Here is a 17,225-nt window from a genome sequence, read left to right as displayed (position 1 = left end):
CCAAACTTACCCATAAGTATGGCAATAAATTATTCTGACAAAGTCAAAAAACTGAAGACGCAAATCTTTCGTAACATATCGTTTTATTATCAAACAGAGTAATAAATATTGGAGAAACGTCCAGCGTAGCTCATCGATTGACAAAACTAATTACCAAGTGTCATCCTCCAGCCTGCAGTGGTGGTGTTTCTAAGCTTTGCACACACTCTGTGGTATGAACAGTCTAAGGCCTATAAAGGCCAACGAATCTACAAAGACCAGGAGTAAGAACCTCACGTATCCTGCTAGCGGTCCTAGGAAAGGAGTCGAGTATTTTCCACGCGTTTTTGGGTCAGTCGCGGGGAAACGAGCCAATCACAACTTGGTGGAATGAATTAAGGTCTCTTGGTTCAATCTCTGTTTAGCTTCCCCCATACAACCCTCAAATTCAAAAATTCTTTCGAAAATAAACTCTCATCCCCCGAACATAAGCCCATGGGCCGATATTGAGTTCTAGCTCTCAAAGAAAGGCATAACTTCGTCCAATTAAAGGTCCCCTGTCGTATAGCTTGTTTTGTATTTTGAAGCGCCGAATTCCTTCGGATAGTAAGCTCCCGTCCCCGCCCTCCCACAATTAACCCCATAGGAAATTGTTTTGGAAAATGCATCTATAAGCAGGAATATCACGGCATGTCAAAATTCGTGACTGACTCTGAGGGTAACAGGATCAAATTTCGACTTTTTGGACGTTCAACTGGACACGTCACCCAATACATACACTGATCGTACATCACGCAACACCACCATTGCAGACGAGGCTAAATAGGTCTATAATTACTCTGTAATGTAATGGTATTTAGTAAATATCTTCGATAAGTCATTCTCCGATCCAATAAGCAATACCTAACTACGTCTTAAAAAAGAGTATACCAAACAGCAAAAGTACCACTGTGATGAACGTGGCCAATTGAAATTACAAAAATACGAAAATCGTACAAAATTGAAGTACTAAAATGAGAAAATCATGCAGAACATGCGTGTATTAAAATATGCCTAAGAAAATATAATGAACTATGCTTTAGCATTGTTTGGAGAATCGGACAGTCAAGAACATTTTACAACATTCATGTAGCGTTCTTGACAGTCGTGATTCTCATGATCACCCGCAATGCTGATACCCCGTTTACACCAACTACACATTGACATGTCTAGTTAAACCAGCTTAGTTAAACAAGTTCAAGCTTCAATCAGAGAATCTCCACTGTGTGACCACGAAAGCCACTTACCAATTCTTTCAAGTAGTTATCGCACAAAATGGACGGATTCGGCTGACGTGTTCACATCCTTGTCATTTGCCACTCAATTCAAATCACGTGATGATTCATTTGGGAGGTTACAATTGTTCTGTTTGCACATACTAGTTGCGTGTGACAAATTGCACAACTGCAACCTCCCAAATAAATCATCACGTGGTCTGGATTGGGTAGCAACAAGGATGACACCACGTAGGCCGAATCTGTCTATGAACTTTAACACTTTCTGTAGTTTTGAACTTTGGGAACTTTCAAGTCAGTAAGCAAGTTTACTAACAGATACGTAAGCAGTTTCTAAACATGATGTGGGTTTTGGTGGAAACGGAGCTCATATATGTATACAAAATTGTAATAATTAGTATTGAAATACTGTGCTCTCCTACCTAATTGCTATTAGTGTAAATCTTCTGGCGTTCTATCACGAATGCCGTTCTCTGATTGGCTACGCTACTCACTATCTATTCTCTGATAGATAGTGAGTAGCGTAGCAGTGTGCCCTTGTTAACAAAATGACGGCCGCTTCTTGGCGTTTTCGAAGAGTCTGTGAAGAGGATTTAGATTAAGTGTTGACCGACTAGTAGATTTATACTAAAACAATTAGATTATTCGCTCTCGATTTCTATCGCGCGATCGTTGACTCGGGCTGTGCCCTTGTCAACTATCACGCGATAGTTGAAATCTCCAGCTCATAATCTAATTGTTTAATAGAAGCACCGTTAATTCTTATAAACAATATAATACTAGCAATACAATTTATCAAGACGTTTTTCGCTGCAACACTATTACATGTAGGTAGAAAGAGCCACTTAAAACTTAAAGCAGCATTTTTCATAGAAAATAAACTACCGTAGTACTTAGTGTAACCATAGTTACTATGCTAACTATGGTGTACCTGTCCCGCTTCGGAAATATTGCGGCGAAGCTTCTCACATTCTAAACAGAATTGAGGTAAGCATATAAAATTTCCAAATTGCTGGAAATCGATATTCAATTTTTGTTAATTTCCTTACATTGTCTTCGCTGGAAGAGCTAAAGAGAAAGGCGTACACACTCGTACACACTCCGACACCCTTAAGGTCAAGGTCCTTCTTTTTTGTTATCCATAATATGTTTAGGCTCGATTTCCGCCGCTCTCTCGTGTCCGGTCTCCTTTCCTGAACAGCGGCTGGTAATCGAGCCTATAATATGTTTTGTCTATCTGTTATTCGTCTTTTGTCACAAAAAAAATTGCCAAAAAGTAAATGACAGGATTAACAGGACCAATCTTCAGCAGCCGTAACTTGCTGTTGTTTCCCGTGAATTCAAAAAAGATAATAATAACATAATTGTAAATCAAGCAATCATAATATTACCGATTTGTATATCCACAAGATTTCACTGCCATGTAAAAAAATATCTACCGCATTTTGTTATGTCACAAGACTAGAAATTCACTGACGTAATTTAGGTTACGAGCAGTCTCTCAACTTTTTCCCGGCTCAGATCCACCGCGCGCGAGTAACGTTCGCAATATTTGACCAACAGTCGTCGCTACACTCTCAAGAAATACTATAGATAATAAGACTTATTACAAACTAGACCATTGGATAATCCAATTCAAGAATTTTCATTGGCTTAGCCATCATGTTATGTGAGCCATTATACCATGCTCTACAAATATGGTAAGCGTACGCGTAATGTTTGGGTCGTAATTTTTAGTTTTCTTTATTTTGGGGGAGTTTTTAATAAAACGACTACTTCACTCGCGCTGGTTGGATATGAGCTGATTATAGCCAACTACGCGCCTCGTTGACTATCTATCATCTCACATCCAACGCGCCCGTGGAATAATTGTTTTTAAAGAGCCTGCTCGCAGTCAAGACGAAATTCAAAGCAATTCATCATCTAGAACTAAACAAACCTGCTTTTGTCTCATTTTGGACAAAGGATTCAATTGCCAGCTCAGTAGTCTCGTGTCTACCAAAAGAACACAATCATGCACTTGAAAAGTTTTCCAGTGCTCCATTGTGTGCTTTGCGACTTTGGTGACCACTATACTCTGGGAATGTCACTATCTCCTCGTCATTTTTCTGCAATGGAGCTTTTCAACTTCTTAACACACGATTCAAGGGTACTACTCCTGTCTCGATGTAAACTAATGTGATGATCTAAAGCCGACTGGTCACTGAAACGTTTTTGGCAGACCCAACATCTAAATGGTAGAATATCGTCATCGTCTATGCGGATCACCCGTTCTTGGGCGCAGTGGTTGTTTGGTTGTGAACCTTCAGGAGGCTTCTCCGATTGATGAAGCATGTAATGATCGTACAGTTTGGAGAGCGTTGGGCACGTCACCTCACAGTAGGTACATTTGTAGCGCTTTTCCTTCTCATGGCTCTTCATGTGGACGGAAAGTGTTGACTGCGTCCTGTAGCAATTGTCGCACTGACTGCACTTGAATGGTCTTTGACCAGTGTGAATTCTTACGTGCCCGGCCAACTCGGTGGTGGAAACAAAAGCTTTGCCGCACTGGCTGCATTTGAATGGTTTGTTCACAATTTTCATGAGCTTGTTCATGTCAAGATCTGGCTCGCCATTGTGCAGTTTTCCATTGGCTCGGACATGTTTACGGTCTTCAGAAGCATCCGCCTTGTTGTCAGCTACAGAGAGCTGCGCCATCTTGAGTCCTTGGCCAAAATTCAACATTTGATCGGAAATGAGCCCTTGCACAGAAGGCTGTCCGTTAGTCTGAGACGCTAGTCCAACTTCTGAACCTTGTACCCCTCCATTCTGATTCAAGCTGTTTTGCAGAATGGAACTGTGCAATTGCTCGTGGATGGCAAGTTCCGAGGCGGTTCCAAACGCCATGACACAAAGTTGGCAAGTGAATGGCAAATCGATCAAATGAAATCTTTTGTGAGTGTTAAGATCAGCCATTCGCTTGAACGACATTTCACATCGAGTGCAGGAAAATGGCTTGTCGCCGATGTGGCTTCTTCTGTGGACGCCAAGCTCAGATGCAGTCTTGAATTGCTTCTCACAATAGGTGCACTTGTACGGCTTTTCACCAGTGTGAGTTCTGCAGTGCACGACCAGTTCTGATGTTGTTTTGAAGCACTTTTCACAGCTAGTACACTTGAAAGGTTTTTCACCTGTATGTATTCTTTGATGCACTACGAGTTCTGACTTCCTTCCGTAAGACTTATTGCACTGGACGCATTTAAAAGGTCTCTCCCCGGTGTGAATCACCCAGTGCTGAAAGAGTTTGGACTTGAAAGCAAAAGATTTATCACACTGAGAACACTTGTAAAGCCTTTTCCCAGCGTGAGTGTCGTTGTGAGCCGAGAGCTCGGCTGATGTGCCAAAGGACAGTGAACATGTCGAACAATCGAAACGCTTCTCGACGACGTGAGTTTTTGCGTGGGCTTCAAGGTGGTCTTTTGATTTAAATGACTTGTCACAGACTGTACATTTAACAAGCTTGACGATGCTGTGATTCTTCTCGTGCTTTGCTTGTTCGGATTCAGTCCTGAAGCTTCTTTCACAATGGTTGCATTTGTAGGGCTTCTCTCCGCAATGATTTCGTTCATGAATGGTGAGATCGGCCTGCCGAAAGAAACCCCTGTCACATTTGGCACATCTGAAAGACCTTTCACCTGAAGTGACCTTGTTGTGTAAACCAAGCTCGGAAGCTGTTCTGAAGGATTTTTCACAATGGAGACATTTGTAAGGCCTTTCACCAGTGTGAAACCTATCATGCACCACAAGCTCTGATTTTGTTTTGAACGCCTTCTCGCATTTTCTGCAACGAAAGGGTCGCTCTCCGGTGTGAACCCGCTGATGAACCACAAGCTCCGACTCCCTTTTGTACGTCTTGTCACAACTTGCACACTTAAAAGGCCTTTCTCCACTGTGGGTTATCTCGTGAAGAAGCAGTTTTGATTTGTACAGAAAGGCCTTTTCACAGTTAGCACACTGGTAGTAGTGGACTTTTCCCGAGCCCTTCTTACTCTGATGCCCTGAGGTCGCGGCAGAGTTAGCATTATGCAAATGATGACCTTGACTGCGATTGTTGGAATTACTTGTTGAGGGTTGGGTAGGTTTGTCCATAGATGGAATACACTTGGTCTTCACACCTGAAAAATAAAACAGAGGTTGGTGCTAAAGAACTTGCGTTTGGATTTGACAAAATTACCTTCAAGTCAAACGAAACCTCAATAACCTATAGTTTACAAAAGTTACTTCTGATGAATGAAGTTGATATGGCATGACATGGCACAGCATGGACATGACAGAGTATTGTATAGCATGGCATGACAAACGGTACCGCATAGCATGGCATGGCATGATATGGCATGGTATGGAATGACATGACATGGCATGGCATGGCATGACATGGCATAGCATCGACATGACACAGTACTGTATAGCATGGCATGACAAATGGTACCGCATAGCATGGCATGGTATGACATGGCATGGTATGGTATGACACGACACGGCATGGCATGGCATGACATGGCATAGCATGGACATGACACAGCATTGTATAGCATGGTATGACAAGCGGTACCGCATAGAATGGCATGACATGGCATGGCATAGCATTGCATGGCATGGCATGGCATGGCATGGCATGACAAGACATTGTATGAGATGGTATGGTATTGCAGGGTATGGTATGATATGGCATAAGTAATAATATGGTTGTGGTGTGTATGGTTGTCCTCACTTGTAAGAGGGGCAGTGGTCTAATGGTTAATGTGCTGGACTCCAGATCAAGGGGTCCAGATTCACATCCTGGCTGGGATTTATTACAAATTGTGTTCCTGGGCAAGACACTTTGCCGTCTGTCCTAGGGCTGCAGTCTTTTAAGGGATGAGGGGATCATATCTATAGGTACAGTTAAAAGGGAAAGACTACAGGGTCTATGGAGTCTATAGACCTCCCCCTCTCCTTCAGAATTCTGAGATGCTGCCTGCAGTTTCTGAAACCACCCAATCCCCCTATCCAGGGATAGAAAATGGTGTCAAAATCAAAAAATCCTACACCACACCCATGCCCATGTGTAGGCATGTTCCCAGGGTGACCCAACCTCCCAGGAAAGCCCACTAGGCAAATAATAAATATTTACTGCATTCATATGCAAAATACATGCGAAAAGCATAATAGCCAAGCAACCAAAGGCAATCGATATTGGTTTATGTAAATTGTATTTACTGGAAAATCCATTTTCAACAGAGAATTTACATGGAGGGTGCCTTACTACAATAATAATAATGGCTTTACAGTTTGGGAAAGTACCTTAATGAGCATGACTTTGAACAGTCAAAACTGCATTTACATCAAGGAAAACCTACAATTGTAAGAGCAATGGTCTTGTTTTCTCAACAGAGTTTGCTATCTAAGAGAAGACAAATTTCAGGGATTTTCCAGTATTTTTCCATGTTATGTATAAGAAATTCCTGCACCCATGGTTAGGAAATCAAATGTTGTAAACTTTTGAAACAAAATTAATCAACACTTCTAGAGCAGCTGACTTACCAAGTGTTTGTGGAAAATGTTAGGAGTTTTTCAGGAGTAGGTAAAGGAAAAAGAATTTTCAAGGAGTTTTCCAGGGCTCTAAAAAAAGAATTAATTTTCAATGTCTTTACTGAGAATTCCAAAGGCAGAGTATGAACTTTTGTTAAAAATTGCTTGAGACATGACTGTATGTGTGTGCACAGAATAGGTTTTTCATCCACAAGTTGACAGAGAATGAGAATGACAGAGTTTCAAAACATTTTAATGCTTGCCCTCGTTTTGCCTAAATCTCTCTAACCCCTCATGTGTTTCGGTGACTTGTGTTCACTCATCTAATTTAAAACTCCTCAAATTTTTCTTGATAGCCATTAAGAGTTTTCTCTTGACAGCCTATGAATGCTTATACTGGGAGCATTCTGTCTTTTGCTTAAAAATCTGTGGGGAAGAATGCAAAAAACTGAGGGAATGAGCAGATACGAGTGGCCAAGCCATGAGCCACGAGTAGCACGGGCGTCAAAAGATGAGTGAAAAGAGAGGCTGTAATAGTTTCATACAGCAATTCAGAGGCCCTTTGAGAGTTTGTGTCAAAGGCACGTCCACCAATTTTCAAATGTAGCAATCCCTTGTCATATTTTTTCCACGAATTGATTGACGGCTTGGAGGCTTCAAGCATTATCTGTAAGATGCCATGAATGGTTCAATGCCAGAGAAGTCTCTGCTACTCAGGTCAAAAAACTGAATTTATGATCAGCTGTCAGTATCTGATTTTTATCATTTGAGCAAGTGTTCATTTACGATACTGTATGGAAATTTTATATCGAAAACCACTGCTAAGGTATTTGTAGAGTCAGTGGCAAAGTGGGACAAAGATATTTTGTGAAGTATTTTCTTCCAAATTTCCATGAAATGAAATCACTAATAACGAACAGTTCAAAATTGTGTTGTCTAAGAAACTGGAAATTGAGCATTCTGTTTTTTGACTTACATCACATGTGCTGCGTTTAACCAGGTTCTCATTGTAATGGGCAGTAAGCAAGCTGAAAAATGTCTTTGCATCTTGACTTTTTCTGAAATACATTGTTGTACCATTGCAACTGAAGACTAAAACCTTCAACACCCTGCATCATTTTAAGCCGAAAAATAGCTTAAATAAATATAACTTGCATAGAGCAAACAAAATGATTACAGTACTGTATTAATCAGTGCTATGTTTGTTTTTGTAGTCCTTGGGTGTGTTCTACCCTACGCCAGCAATGAACAAAGCACAATACTTTCATCTTAGAGTACCTTTTGCAAATATTCCCATTCAAAAGGAAAGAGATTATTGACAGAATTTTAGCCAGCTGCAAAGAGAGAGCCCCTGAAAAAAACTTCAACTGTCTAAGAAATGAAACAAAATTATGACCGTGAAGAAATTCCTTGCACTAAACCGTACACTCTGATACATGTAGCTGACAAGGAGCAAAGCTCCTAGCTAACAGTCAAACTCAGTCTGTTACAATGTACTTGTTTTAGCAGACTATTTACAAACCTACTGGCTGAATAAAACAATGAAAGTACTGATTTACTGCCAGTTACAGCTGTATAGTGTACTGATACTTTTCAGTACTGATGCACAAAAAACTGAACACAATCGAGGGCAATAATAATATTACGAAAACTAATCAGAATGTGAGTTAAAGTACTATCAATCACTGGGTAATACTTACTACTACCACGCCTGCTATGCAATTGTAAATACATGTACAGGGTCCGAAATTGTGCTTTGCTGGTCGCCAATGTGACTAAAAATTTTGCACTGGCAACCAGAATTTCACAACTGGTCGCCAGCAGGCAATTAACTATTTCATGCCACAATAATTATACAAACAATAACTTTGATTTTCAGCCAAATTTATTAAAATAAAATTCAAAGCCGCCCGCCAATTGGCCACTTTTTACCTTTCCGCTGCTTTTGAAGTATAAAACCGATTTTCCTGTTTTCACAGTCACGATCATTGCAAAGCCTTGCCGTCGTGTTTCTTCAGCGGTTTACCGTAACATACGTATTGCGGGCGCAAGAGGCCGTGCGTTCTTTGGTCATGAATATTTATCCCGTCGATGTGGTGTCCAAAGATGTTCTGAAATCTTTCCGTAATTTATTACAAAGTGGAGACAGAACATCCGCGGAGAGATTAGTTGAAGATTTAGATATTCTCCGGGCGTCTGTCAAAGTGGTCAAAAGATGATTTCAGTACTGGTTTGATTCCTGATGACATCCATTGCAAATATTTTGCCAGCAAGAACGAGATGGACGGGCGGGAAGAAAACCATCCAATCAAAAAGTCGTCAGCTAAACGCAAGTTTCTACCCCCAATGGAAAGACAAATTTTCATGGGTGGTCTTGACAGAACGCGAAAGGAAAAATCGTTTTGAACATAGAGCAAAGAACCAAACGCCAGTTTTTCAGTCGGGTACATTTCTTCTCCAAAAGGTAGAGACAAGAAAAGGTATAAAGTTGACTTGAAACATTTGGCGGTCACACGAAACTGCGTATATGGCCAGCATTCGATTCGTTCGTCTTGGTTTTTCAGTGGTAGGTGTATAAATAATCAGCATGTTTGTATTTAATCTTATTCGTTAGCGAAAAAATCGACATTGAGGCCCCAAATGCGTTCTCTTCATTCTGATTCTTGAAAGAAATATTGGCGACCAGAATTTTCCATCTGGCCACCAAAAATTTTGGTTTGTGTTTCACTGTGAAGGAAAAATTTTATTGACACTTTTTGGCGACCAAATTTTTCCCTATGGCGACTGAAAAAAAAATTTCAGTCCCCAGTTGGCGCCTGCCTAAAAAAGTTAATTTCAGACCCTGATGTACAGTGTAGAATGGTTTTCTTACATAATGCAAAATAAGCTGTGTGGTCTTCTACATATACAGAGGTACTGGGCTATTTAATTATCCCAGTACTGGTGACAAAATCATACATCATGGCCAGTAATGTACAGATTTAAACAAATCAGAAGTCACTGATAAAAACAGGGTGCAAAGCAAACCCATCTTTGAGCTTGCTTAGACCAGTCGTCATTCTCACAGACCCCCTCCAATGTTTTACAATCATCATGAACTAAATTACAATATAACTGATACAATAATTTCATCTCTTATGGTACTTCTGTAGTTTAAAATCACAAAAATATTTTCCTGAAAAACTTAAATTCCCCATCAGGAAAACAAAGGATAGAGTTCATCGGACAAACTGCAAAATCCTTTAGCCCCAAGCTATGGCACAAGATGCTGAAAAGATATTACTTTGTGCCACAAAACTAAATGGTATACAATGCCACCTCTTGAATGAATACTGTATGTACTATCTTTATTTCACACCTACACAGCAAATTTCCCCTATAAACTATTGTGACCTTCCTTAATATGATTGAACCTGTTTACAAATTTAGTGAATCAGTGGTTGATAACATTGATTTAATTTGTTTATGCTGATTTTGCAAAGCGCAAAGTAAATTATTCCAAGACTGGAGAGCAGAAGTTTCAAACCTGCCATATCTGGTAAACTGGAAACAAGATGCACTCTGAGACTAATGAAAATAAATCATATAAGGTCTGTTCTCTCACTGTTATCAAAAAAATCTACTCTCACTGAGCAGTAGCAGAAAATTCAGTCAAAAACTTTATTAAAATTTTTCATTGAAAACAAACATAAACGTGACTTTGAAGTGCTTTCAAATTCTCACTGAAGTCTTTACATCAAGTAATGTAAACATTAAGTGGCTATTTCAATTCCCTTCATCAAATTAAGAAAAAACGTAATGTAAAGTCAGTAACATGTTTCCAGAGCCACATGCAAAGCACCTGACCCTCCAATCAAAAGTATGGATCATAATAAATAAATAAATAAATTACAGCCAAAAATTAATAAAATGCACTTTGCACTGATCTGAGATTCAATTTGTTACAAGGTGGTGAAAAGCATGGACATATTTCCCCTCCGAAAATGTAAGACAGATTTCATTCCAAAACATACGGCTGTTTCTCCTCTGTACAATTACAATTTGATACATGCTTATTTTGAAACAAATTCAAAGTTACTGCTGACATTAAAATATCTGACCTATTTGGAGCACTAAATTACAAATGTAATCTTACTAAGAATACTACGGCTCTATTCGAAATGAAGTGAGAGAGAAAAGATGGTGGAGAAGTCCTACATATTTTAAAAATGCGAACAAGCAACAAATCTAAAGAAAGGTCAAATATGAAAGACAGAATTTTGGTTAACATGGACAAGATAGTGTCGAAACCTAGGTGGAATCTGCAGATTCCTGATACGTCAAAGAAACTCTTTCAATTTAGTTAAGACTGCACCAGCAAGCCTCATAAAAGGACAAAAGATTGCAATGACGTTAGCCGAATGAACTCACACAAGTGTTGTAGTCACGTACATGCATAGCTATGGACACCATTTCCTGACAGATAAATTATGAGACACTCGATACCGCAAACAAGTAGGAGAAAAAAGCGGCTCGAATAAGTTTCTTTGATTTCTTGATTCACTTAAGATTACCATTTTACATACCAACTAAAACTATCCACGACCGATTTTCTGGGTATCGATTTTCCTTGTTGATTGTTCGAGTGGGTGAATACCAACACACATAGCTCTCTCAAACTGCACCTGAATACGTTTTCAGGAAAAACTGAACCCAGTTTACCGATACAGTGTCTAAGTATAACACTATATTACTAAGGAACTCACCTTTACAGCATGTTTGTGACCGGATGTTCAAGCTCACGTCGTCTCAAGTCGCTAAAACACTCTGTGTCCTCTGTATCGAAACTTGAGAGGAAGGATACCCACGCCATTACCTGTTTGAGATCGAGGCTGACGCAGTTGGCTTCTTTCAAGGGAGGGGCTAGTGGAGACTCTTCGGGGTCGTCACACAACGCTAAATGCCGGCCCCAAGGAGACCCCGAGAGTAAAGAGGTACGTGTTGCATGTTGAGGTCGATCAGACTCAAAACTGAAGTAAAATAAAACTGGAAACTGTTCCCTACGGCAGGGAGAGAAGATGAAGACTAAACGCAAATAGAAAAAAAAAAAACAAAAAAACTGTGAGCTTCAAAAAAAAATTGCAATTGTATTTATTTAATTTTTTGACGTCATTCCCTGCCGCAAGGATCAATTTCCCGATTTTATTCATTATTTCAACGTTTGTTATTAATTATAAATCCAGCGCTCCTTACTGTATTTTCATTATGTAGCGCGTAGACCTGTATAGGTCTATAAAGTTCTGAATAAATAAAAAGAGAAAAAATGGCGGGAAAGTTTGCCTGTATTGTGGGCTTGTGGCGCGGGCATCGCGTTCATGTTGGTTGAATGAAACACGTGAGCGAACGCATGGCATCTTTTTTTTTCGGAAATACTCTTGCTAAATCTTCATGTGATATCAGTGATTTACCATAAAATGGAAAGATCCCAAATCATTATGGAACTGCAGTCTACCAAGAGAAAGTACTTTTATTATTTTCTCTTGAACTACTCGTTTATGCCGCCGTTTGTGCCACAACGGAACATAGCTCTCAATTTCAGTATGCTCGCTGATCGATTGTGAAGTCGTCCTCAAGAACTGCTGATATTCTTAAGCCTCTTGCAGCTCTTCGAACTGTTGAAAGGTACCAGTTTTTAGTGGAATATAGGTAAAGCTTTTATTATGACATATGATTTCTCTTTGCGGCTAACCGGCTAAATGAAAATGGTTTGGTTACTACCATCGGAGCATCGACGTACTGAAACATATCTATTTGAAACACAGACTGAGAGCAACATTTTAACAAACTGATGAGCAATATAAATATTTACATGCAGTGGCAGATCTAGGGTAGGGGTCCGGGGAGCCCCCCCCCCCCCTTATTTTGGGTAAAAAGAAGAAGAAATCACTGAAGAAAGAAAAGCCGGCAGGGCAAGCAGAACAAAACCACCCCTCCCCCCCTCCCCCTCCTTAGCTCAAGGTCTGGATCCGCCACTGACTTGAAGTCAATATGAAAATCTACATTGCAACATTAAAAGTTATTTCGACAAGGAAGCCAGTCGGGATTCTTAATAGTTTATGTTCTATTTGACCCTAACCCTAACTATTTACAGTGTACCCAATTAGCACAGCAGTGCAACACATTTGACACTTATTTTCACACAAAAAGATGACTTTATATTATTAACCGATGCATGTAGACAAACTCATGACTGCTAGAAAAAAGGAATGAATGAATAGCTGAATTACTTTATTTAACCTGACAGCTGTTCAGCTAAGTTTTAACTATTTATTTACAAACAACAATACCCAAAGATAGTTACAATCCTTAAGTGATACGTTTCCAACAGTTACTGAATCAGTTAATTAAAGTAACCACCTGACTACGAGGGTCTGGGTGATAGTGCTTGAATTGCAGTGATCAGTTAAATTTCTCACGATTTATCAGCTAACAGTTACAAGATCAGCCGTCTCTCTAACTATGGTTAAATTTTGAAGTTATCAGACCTCAATGAACACTTACAAAACGCGCCATTTCTCGACCTCAGCCGACAGTTAAAATTTTGACCATCACATAAACCTCATCCACACGATCGACGTGAACCTTCGGAATTCTGTCATAACCGCTCTTTACAAGGCTGAAGTCCCGGCGGGGGAGGCTTACTCTTTATATGGGCTATATAGGTATGTGCCGCCCCAAAGGGTAGAGTTTTTCAGCCGTTTTGGTCATAAATAGGGTATCGAGTTTGGCCATTTTGGTTATAAATAGGGTATGGTTTTAGCACTCTAGTCTTGAATTGGATATGTTTCTTAGAAGAAGCTGCTTTCTCATCATTATCAATAAGACCGTCAACAAAAGCCCTTCATAACTTATGTTAAGAGCAACTGTGTCAGCCGCAACGGTCATAAATAGGCTATCGAATTTTTGGTCAGGTCATAAATAGGGTAGCAAAAAACGCAGATTTTGGTCATAAATAGGGTAAGCGTTTTGAGAAATGGGCCGCACACCCCCACCCAACTTTCCTGGAAGTACCCCCCGGGGCTGAAGTTAACTCAGTTTAAATGAGGAGAGGATGGCAGGAATAAGTTTCCCATCATCTGTACCGGTCCACGATAATAAACGACTTTGGTTGGCAATACTTTACGGAGGGGTGGTGATGCACGAAATTCACTATTGGCCGCTTCTCATGAGCTTAGCCTTCCACCTTTATTTGTTATACAAGATGAGGTCAGATGCCAATTAAACCAAAATTGTTACTGTGACTTAGTTTCGCACTGTTCTTGTGCCTATGGTTTTCTATTTTTCGGTCTTTTTAATTTGCCATCACTCACCAACCACAGTTTAATAACAATTCCAACCTTGAGCTATGTGCAGAAAGGGAAAGGAATGGTAATACTTAGACATGCATTACTGTGTAGTGATATCGTGAAGATATCTTGAAACATATTTCAATAGTTTATTCCAATATTCAGTTTATAGAACTATTGGATCGAAACCAGCTATATGTCTTCTTTATATGGATTTGATACCCACAAAACGTTCACAGAGTGGGTGAGGGCATTCGACGGTCCGGACTACTCTATCCATGTTCGTTTTCGACCCATGTATGTTCTAATTTCACTCCCCTGATCACCTCTGCCGGAACTGGAAGGGGAAAAACGGAGAGTGCGGATCGAGCGACTGTGCAAAGTTGGTGGTTTAGCTTAGTGCGTGTATCCAGAGCATGTGACAGAACGCGTGTTGCAGGGTACAGATGCAGAAACTTTTCCTTTTCTTAATCAGTTTCATTTAATGCCGGCGAGCCCATGTTTGTCCTCTGCATCCCAGTCTTTTCCATGTTTAAACATGTTATATCTATATCTGGCTCATGCTGTTTTGGAATGTCGTGTTGCCCGTTATTGACTGGGTTGTCCTGGGTTTTTAAAGGGAGGCATCCGGGACACCGAGGAAGACATTTCCGTTCTTCGATTGCGGCCATGATGGAATTCAATACACTTGCAACAATGCACAAACCCATCAAGGAATATAAAGCGATTAACTTCTTTTGTATAACTGCAAAAATGAGTTCCTTTTCGTCGACATCTTCTTTAACGAATTTTCCAGTGCTGTTGACGGACAATTGCATGATCTTTTGTGGTTGGTGAAAAACGTAATCACCAAATCCGATAGTGGTGAAGGTTATAAATCAATAATACGCACCTTCGACGAGTGTCCAGCCTTGAAGCAATTTCGTTAAGAAACTACTCGCTATCATCAACACCAACATTAATGTAACCAAAGTCGCAGCGCTTTTACTCTGAACATGCTTCGGTGCCACTCTTTTGAGGGCTTTCTTTTCAAACTTCGTAACAACTGCGTTGACCAATTTAGTAATGAGCTCGCTGACTGATTTTAACGTCAGCAATGTGATGGGAATCCCAATTAAAGAAACGAAGATGCACAATATCTGTCCTGAGGGTGTCTGAGGAGTTATGTATCCATAACCTGCAGGAGAAAATGAATGATCATAGGTGAGGACAGACCATCACTTAAGAGTGCCCCTCTCTAAAACAATAAGTCAGTAACGTGTGAATTAGCGCTCACTTAATAAATTGACTTCGTGACGATGGACGAAATCGTTACTATAATAGCAGGCTCAAGAGGAAAACGAGCTTGGACTGGAAAACGACTTCCAATCTTTCTGTAAGGGAAACCCAGCCGCGAAAGTTTGATGGTGGTGCAAGAAATGGAGAGTAGTGTGTGATGCATGAATAAGACTGGCCTGAAAGGGTAACACAAGCCCATTTTACGATAATAGCGGAAGCGTAACCCCTCCTACCATTCCTTTATAGTCTGCATAAGCATTCTTTTTAGCACAAGAATTTCTACTGCGCGCTGTGTTGTCCCTTTTCTCCACTCGAAAGGCTGTTTTGATCGCTTAAATATTATATTATATTTATATCGAAAAGATGACATCCGAAAGGAAAGCATAGGTTTATCAAAGAAGGTGGCCTAAAAGGCCTTTTGATAGACCTTTTTGACTTACACAAGAAGCTTATGTACCTAATCATAGTGAACGTGGTAACTGGTTTTATATTCGATCTACTTTTACTTAAATGACATCTCATCCAATTCTCAAAAAGTCTGTATATACTTTTAACGCGTCTGTTTTCGGTTAATGACGTGGAAGTGAATATGACAGGTGGCGGTTTGAAACAGCCCTGCTCCCGATCATCTAGTATCCACGACAGAACATAAAAGAGATGAACTTCGCCATTGGTCATTCATCTAGCTGGAATGCGAGAAGCAACCAGACGTTTCTACCTTTTTTCCCCCAGATAACACACTGTAAAGATATTTTGTATTTTTGCCTTACCTATAGTAGTCAAGGCTTGCAAGACAAAGTCCATTCCTTCAACGTAGGTCCACCGTGGTTTCGGCTCGCTGAGTGCCTCATGCGCCACATTAGAGAAGTTGTTAAACTCCGTGATGGTCATATTGTATTTAACTGCCATGGACTTGTACAGAGAGAGTAACAACTGAAATTTTTCCTCTTTGTTGTCTTTGTCCGTATACTCCACATGAACAAACAACAAAGGGCTGAGAGAGGCCAATAACATAAAAACAAATATCCGATGTAGTGCTGCTTTGCATAGTCGGCCCATCGGTTGAAAAATTCCAACAACCTGCGTCAACCAGTAAACTGTATTACATTACATTCTATAAACGTTTATTTTTCAATTTCTGCTCGAGCTCAGTGCTGTAAATGCTATCATTACAGGAAACCGTTGAATAAAATATTTTTGTTACAAATTTTGAATCTCTTTATCTTAGGCCTCATAATGAATTGTTCAATATCTTAGTACGCTTGAATAAGTGTTTCTCAGTTTTCTGAATATTTGAATCCTATTGTTTATTTTGATCATGGAGTTTCTGAACTATATCTCCAATTAACTTGCGTTAACTTAAGTTAGCTATTTGATTTTAGTTCAAGAAGTTATTCTTGAGAATGCAAAATAAAAACACAAAAGGTAGCCTAGGTAAATCTGCATGTTTGATGAGATCATGCAGTATTTTCAAGCGTAAGGTATTTGCGTTTTGCTAATTTTTGATTCCCTTGCAATTTTTAAGTTGGAAAAAGCTATTTGTGAAAGCAACTATGGAGAAAACATGAAAGCTATCAGCGTTTTGAGCAAAGGACAAAATCAGAAAAGTGAGATTACTAAGCTGTTATTTTTTTCTGTCGCCGAGCCTATCCTCTCAGGTCTTTCAGGAACTGTTTGGTCGATTTTGTTTTGTTTTTTAGTTATTCAGTATTAATGGTATTAGGTTTAACAACGTACTCACCAGTCTTAATATGTTCCTCAGTTGTTATCATTCAAACAAGGGGAAGAGTTGAAGGTTGATAAGGTTATAAACTACACT

The 17,225-nt window shown here is 39.8% G+C and overlaps 1 protein-coding gene and 1 pseudogene across 1 annotated transcript; both read right to left on the bottom strand.

Moving 5' to 3' along the window:
• Window positions 1–66: 66 nt before the first annotated feature.
• On the bottom strand, window positions 67–11,941 carry LOC110044794 (uncharacterized). Its single transcript, XM_020750381.2, has 2 exons — window positions 11,549–11,941; window positions 67–5,407 (listed from the first exon to the last, which is right to left on the bottom strand). The coding sequence occupies exon 2, from the start codon at window positions 5,379–5,381 to the stop codon at window positions 3,354–3,356; it is 2,028 nt and encodes a 675-aa protein (XP_020606040.2). The 5' UTR covers window positions 5,382–5,407; window positions 11,549–11,941; the 3' UTR covers window positions 67–3,353.
• Window positions 11,942–14,143: 2,202 nt separating this feature from the next.
• LOC110044872 (potassium channel subfamily K member 17-like) lies at window positions 14,144–16,465 on the bottom strand (annotated as a pseudogene).
• Between the last annotated feature and the right edge of the window lie 760 nt (window positions 16,466–17,225).

The sequence above is a fragment of the Orbicella faveolata genome, unplaced genomic scaffold, assembly GCF_042242905.1.
Source record: "Orbicella faveolata isolate gen_17 unplaced genomic scaffold, um_ofav_v1 contig_1, whole genome shotgun sequence".
Taxonomy (NCBI): domain Eukaryota; kingdom Metazoa; phylum Cnidaria; class Anthozoa; order Scleractinia; family Merulinidae; genus Orbicella; species Orbicella faveolata.
Note: the sequence above shows the minus strand (reverse complement) of the source record. Positions and strands in the feature narration are given on the sequence as shown.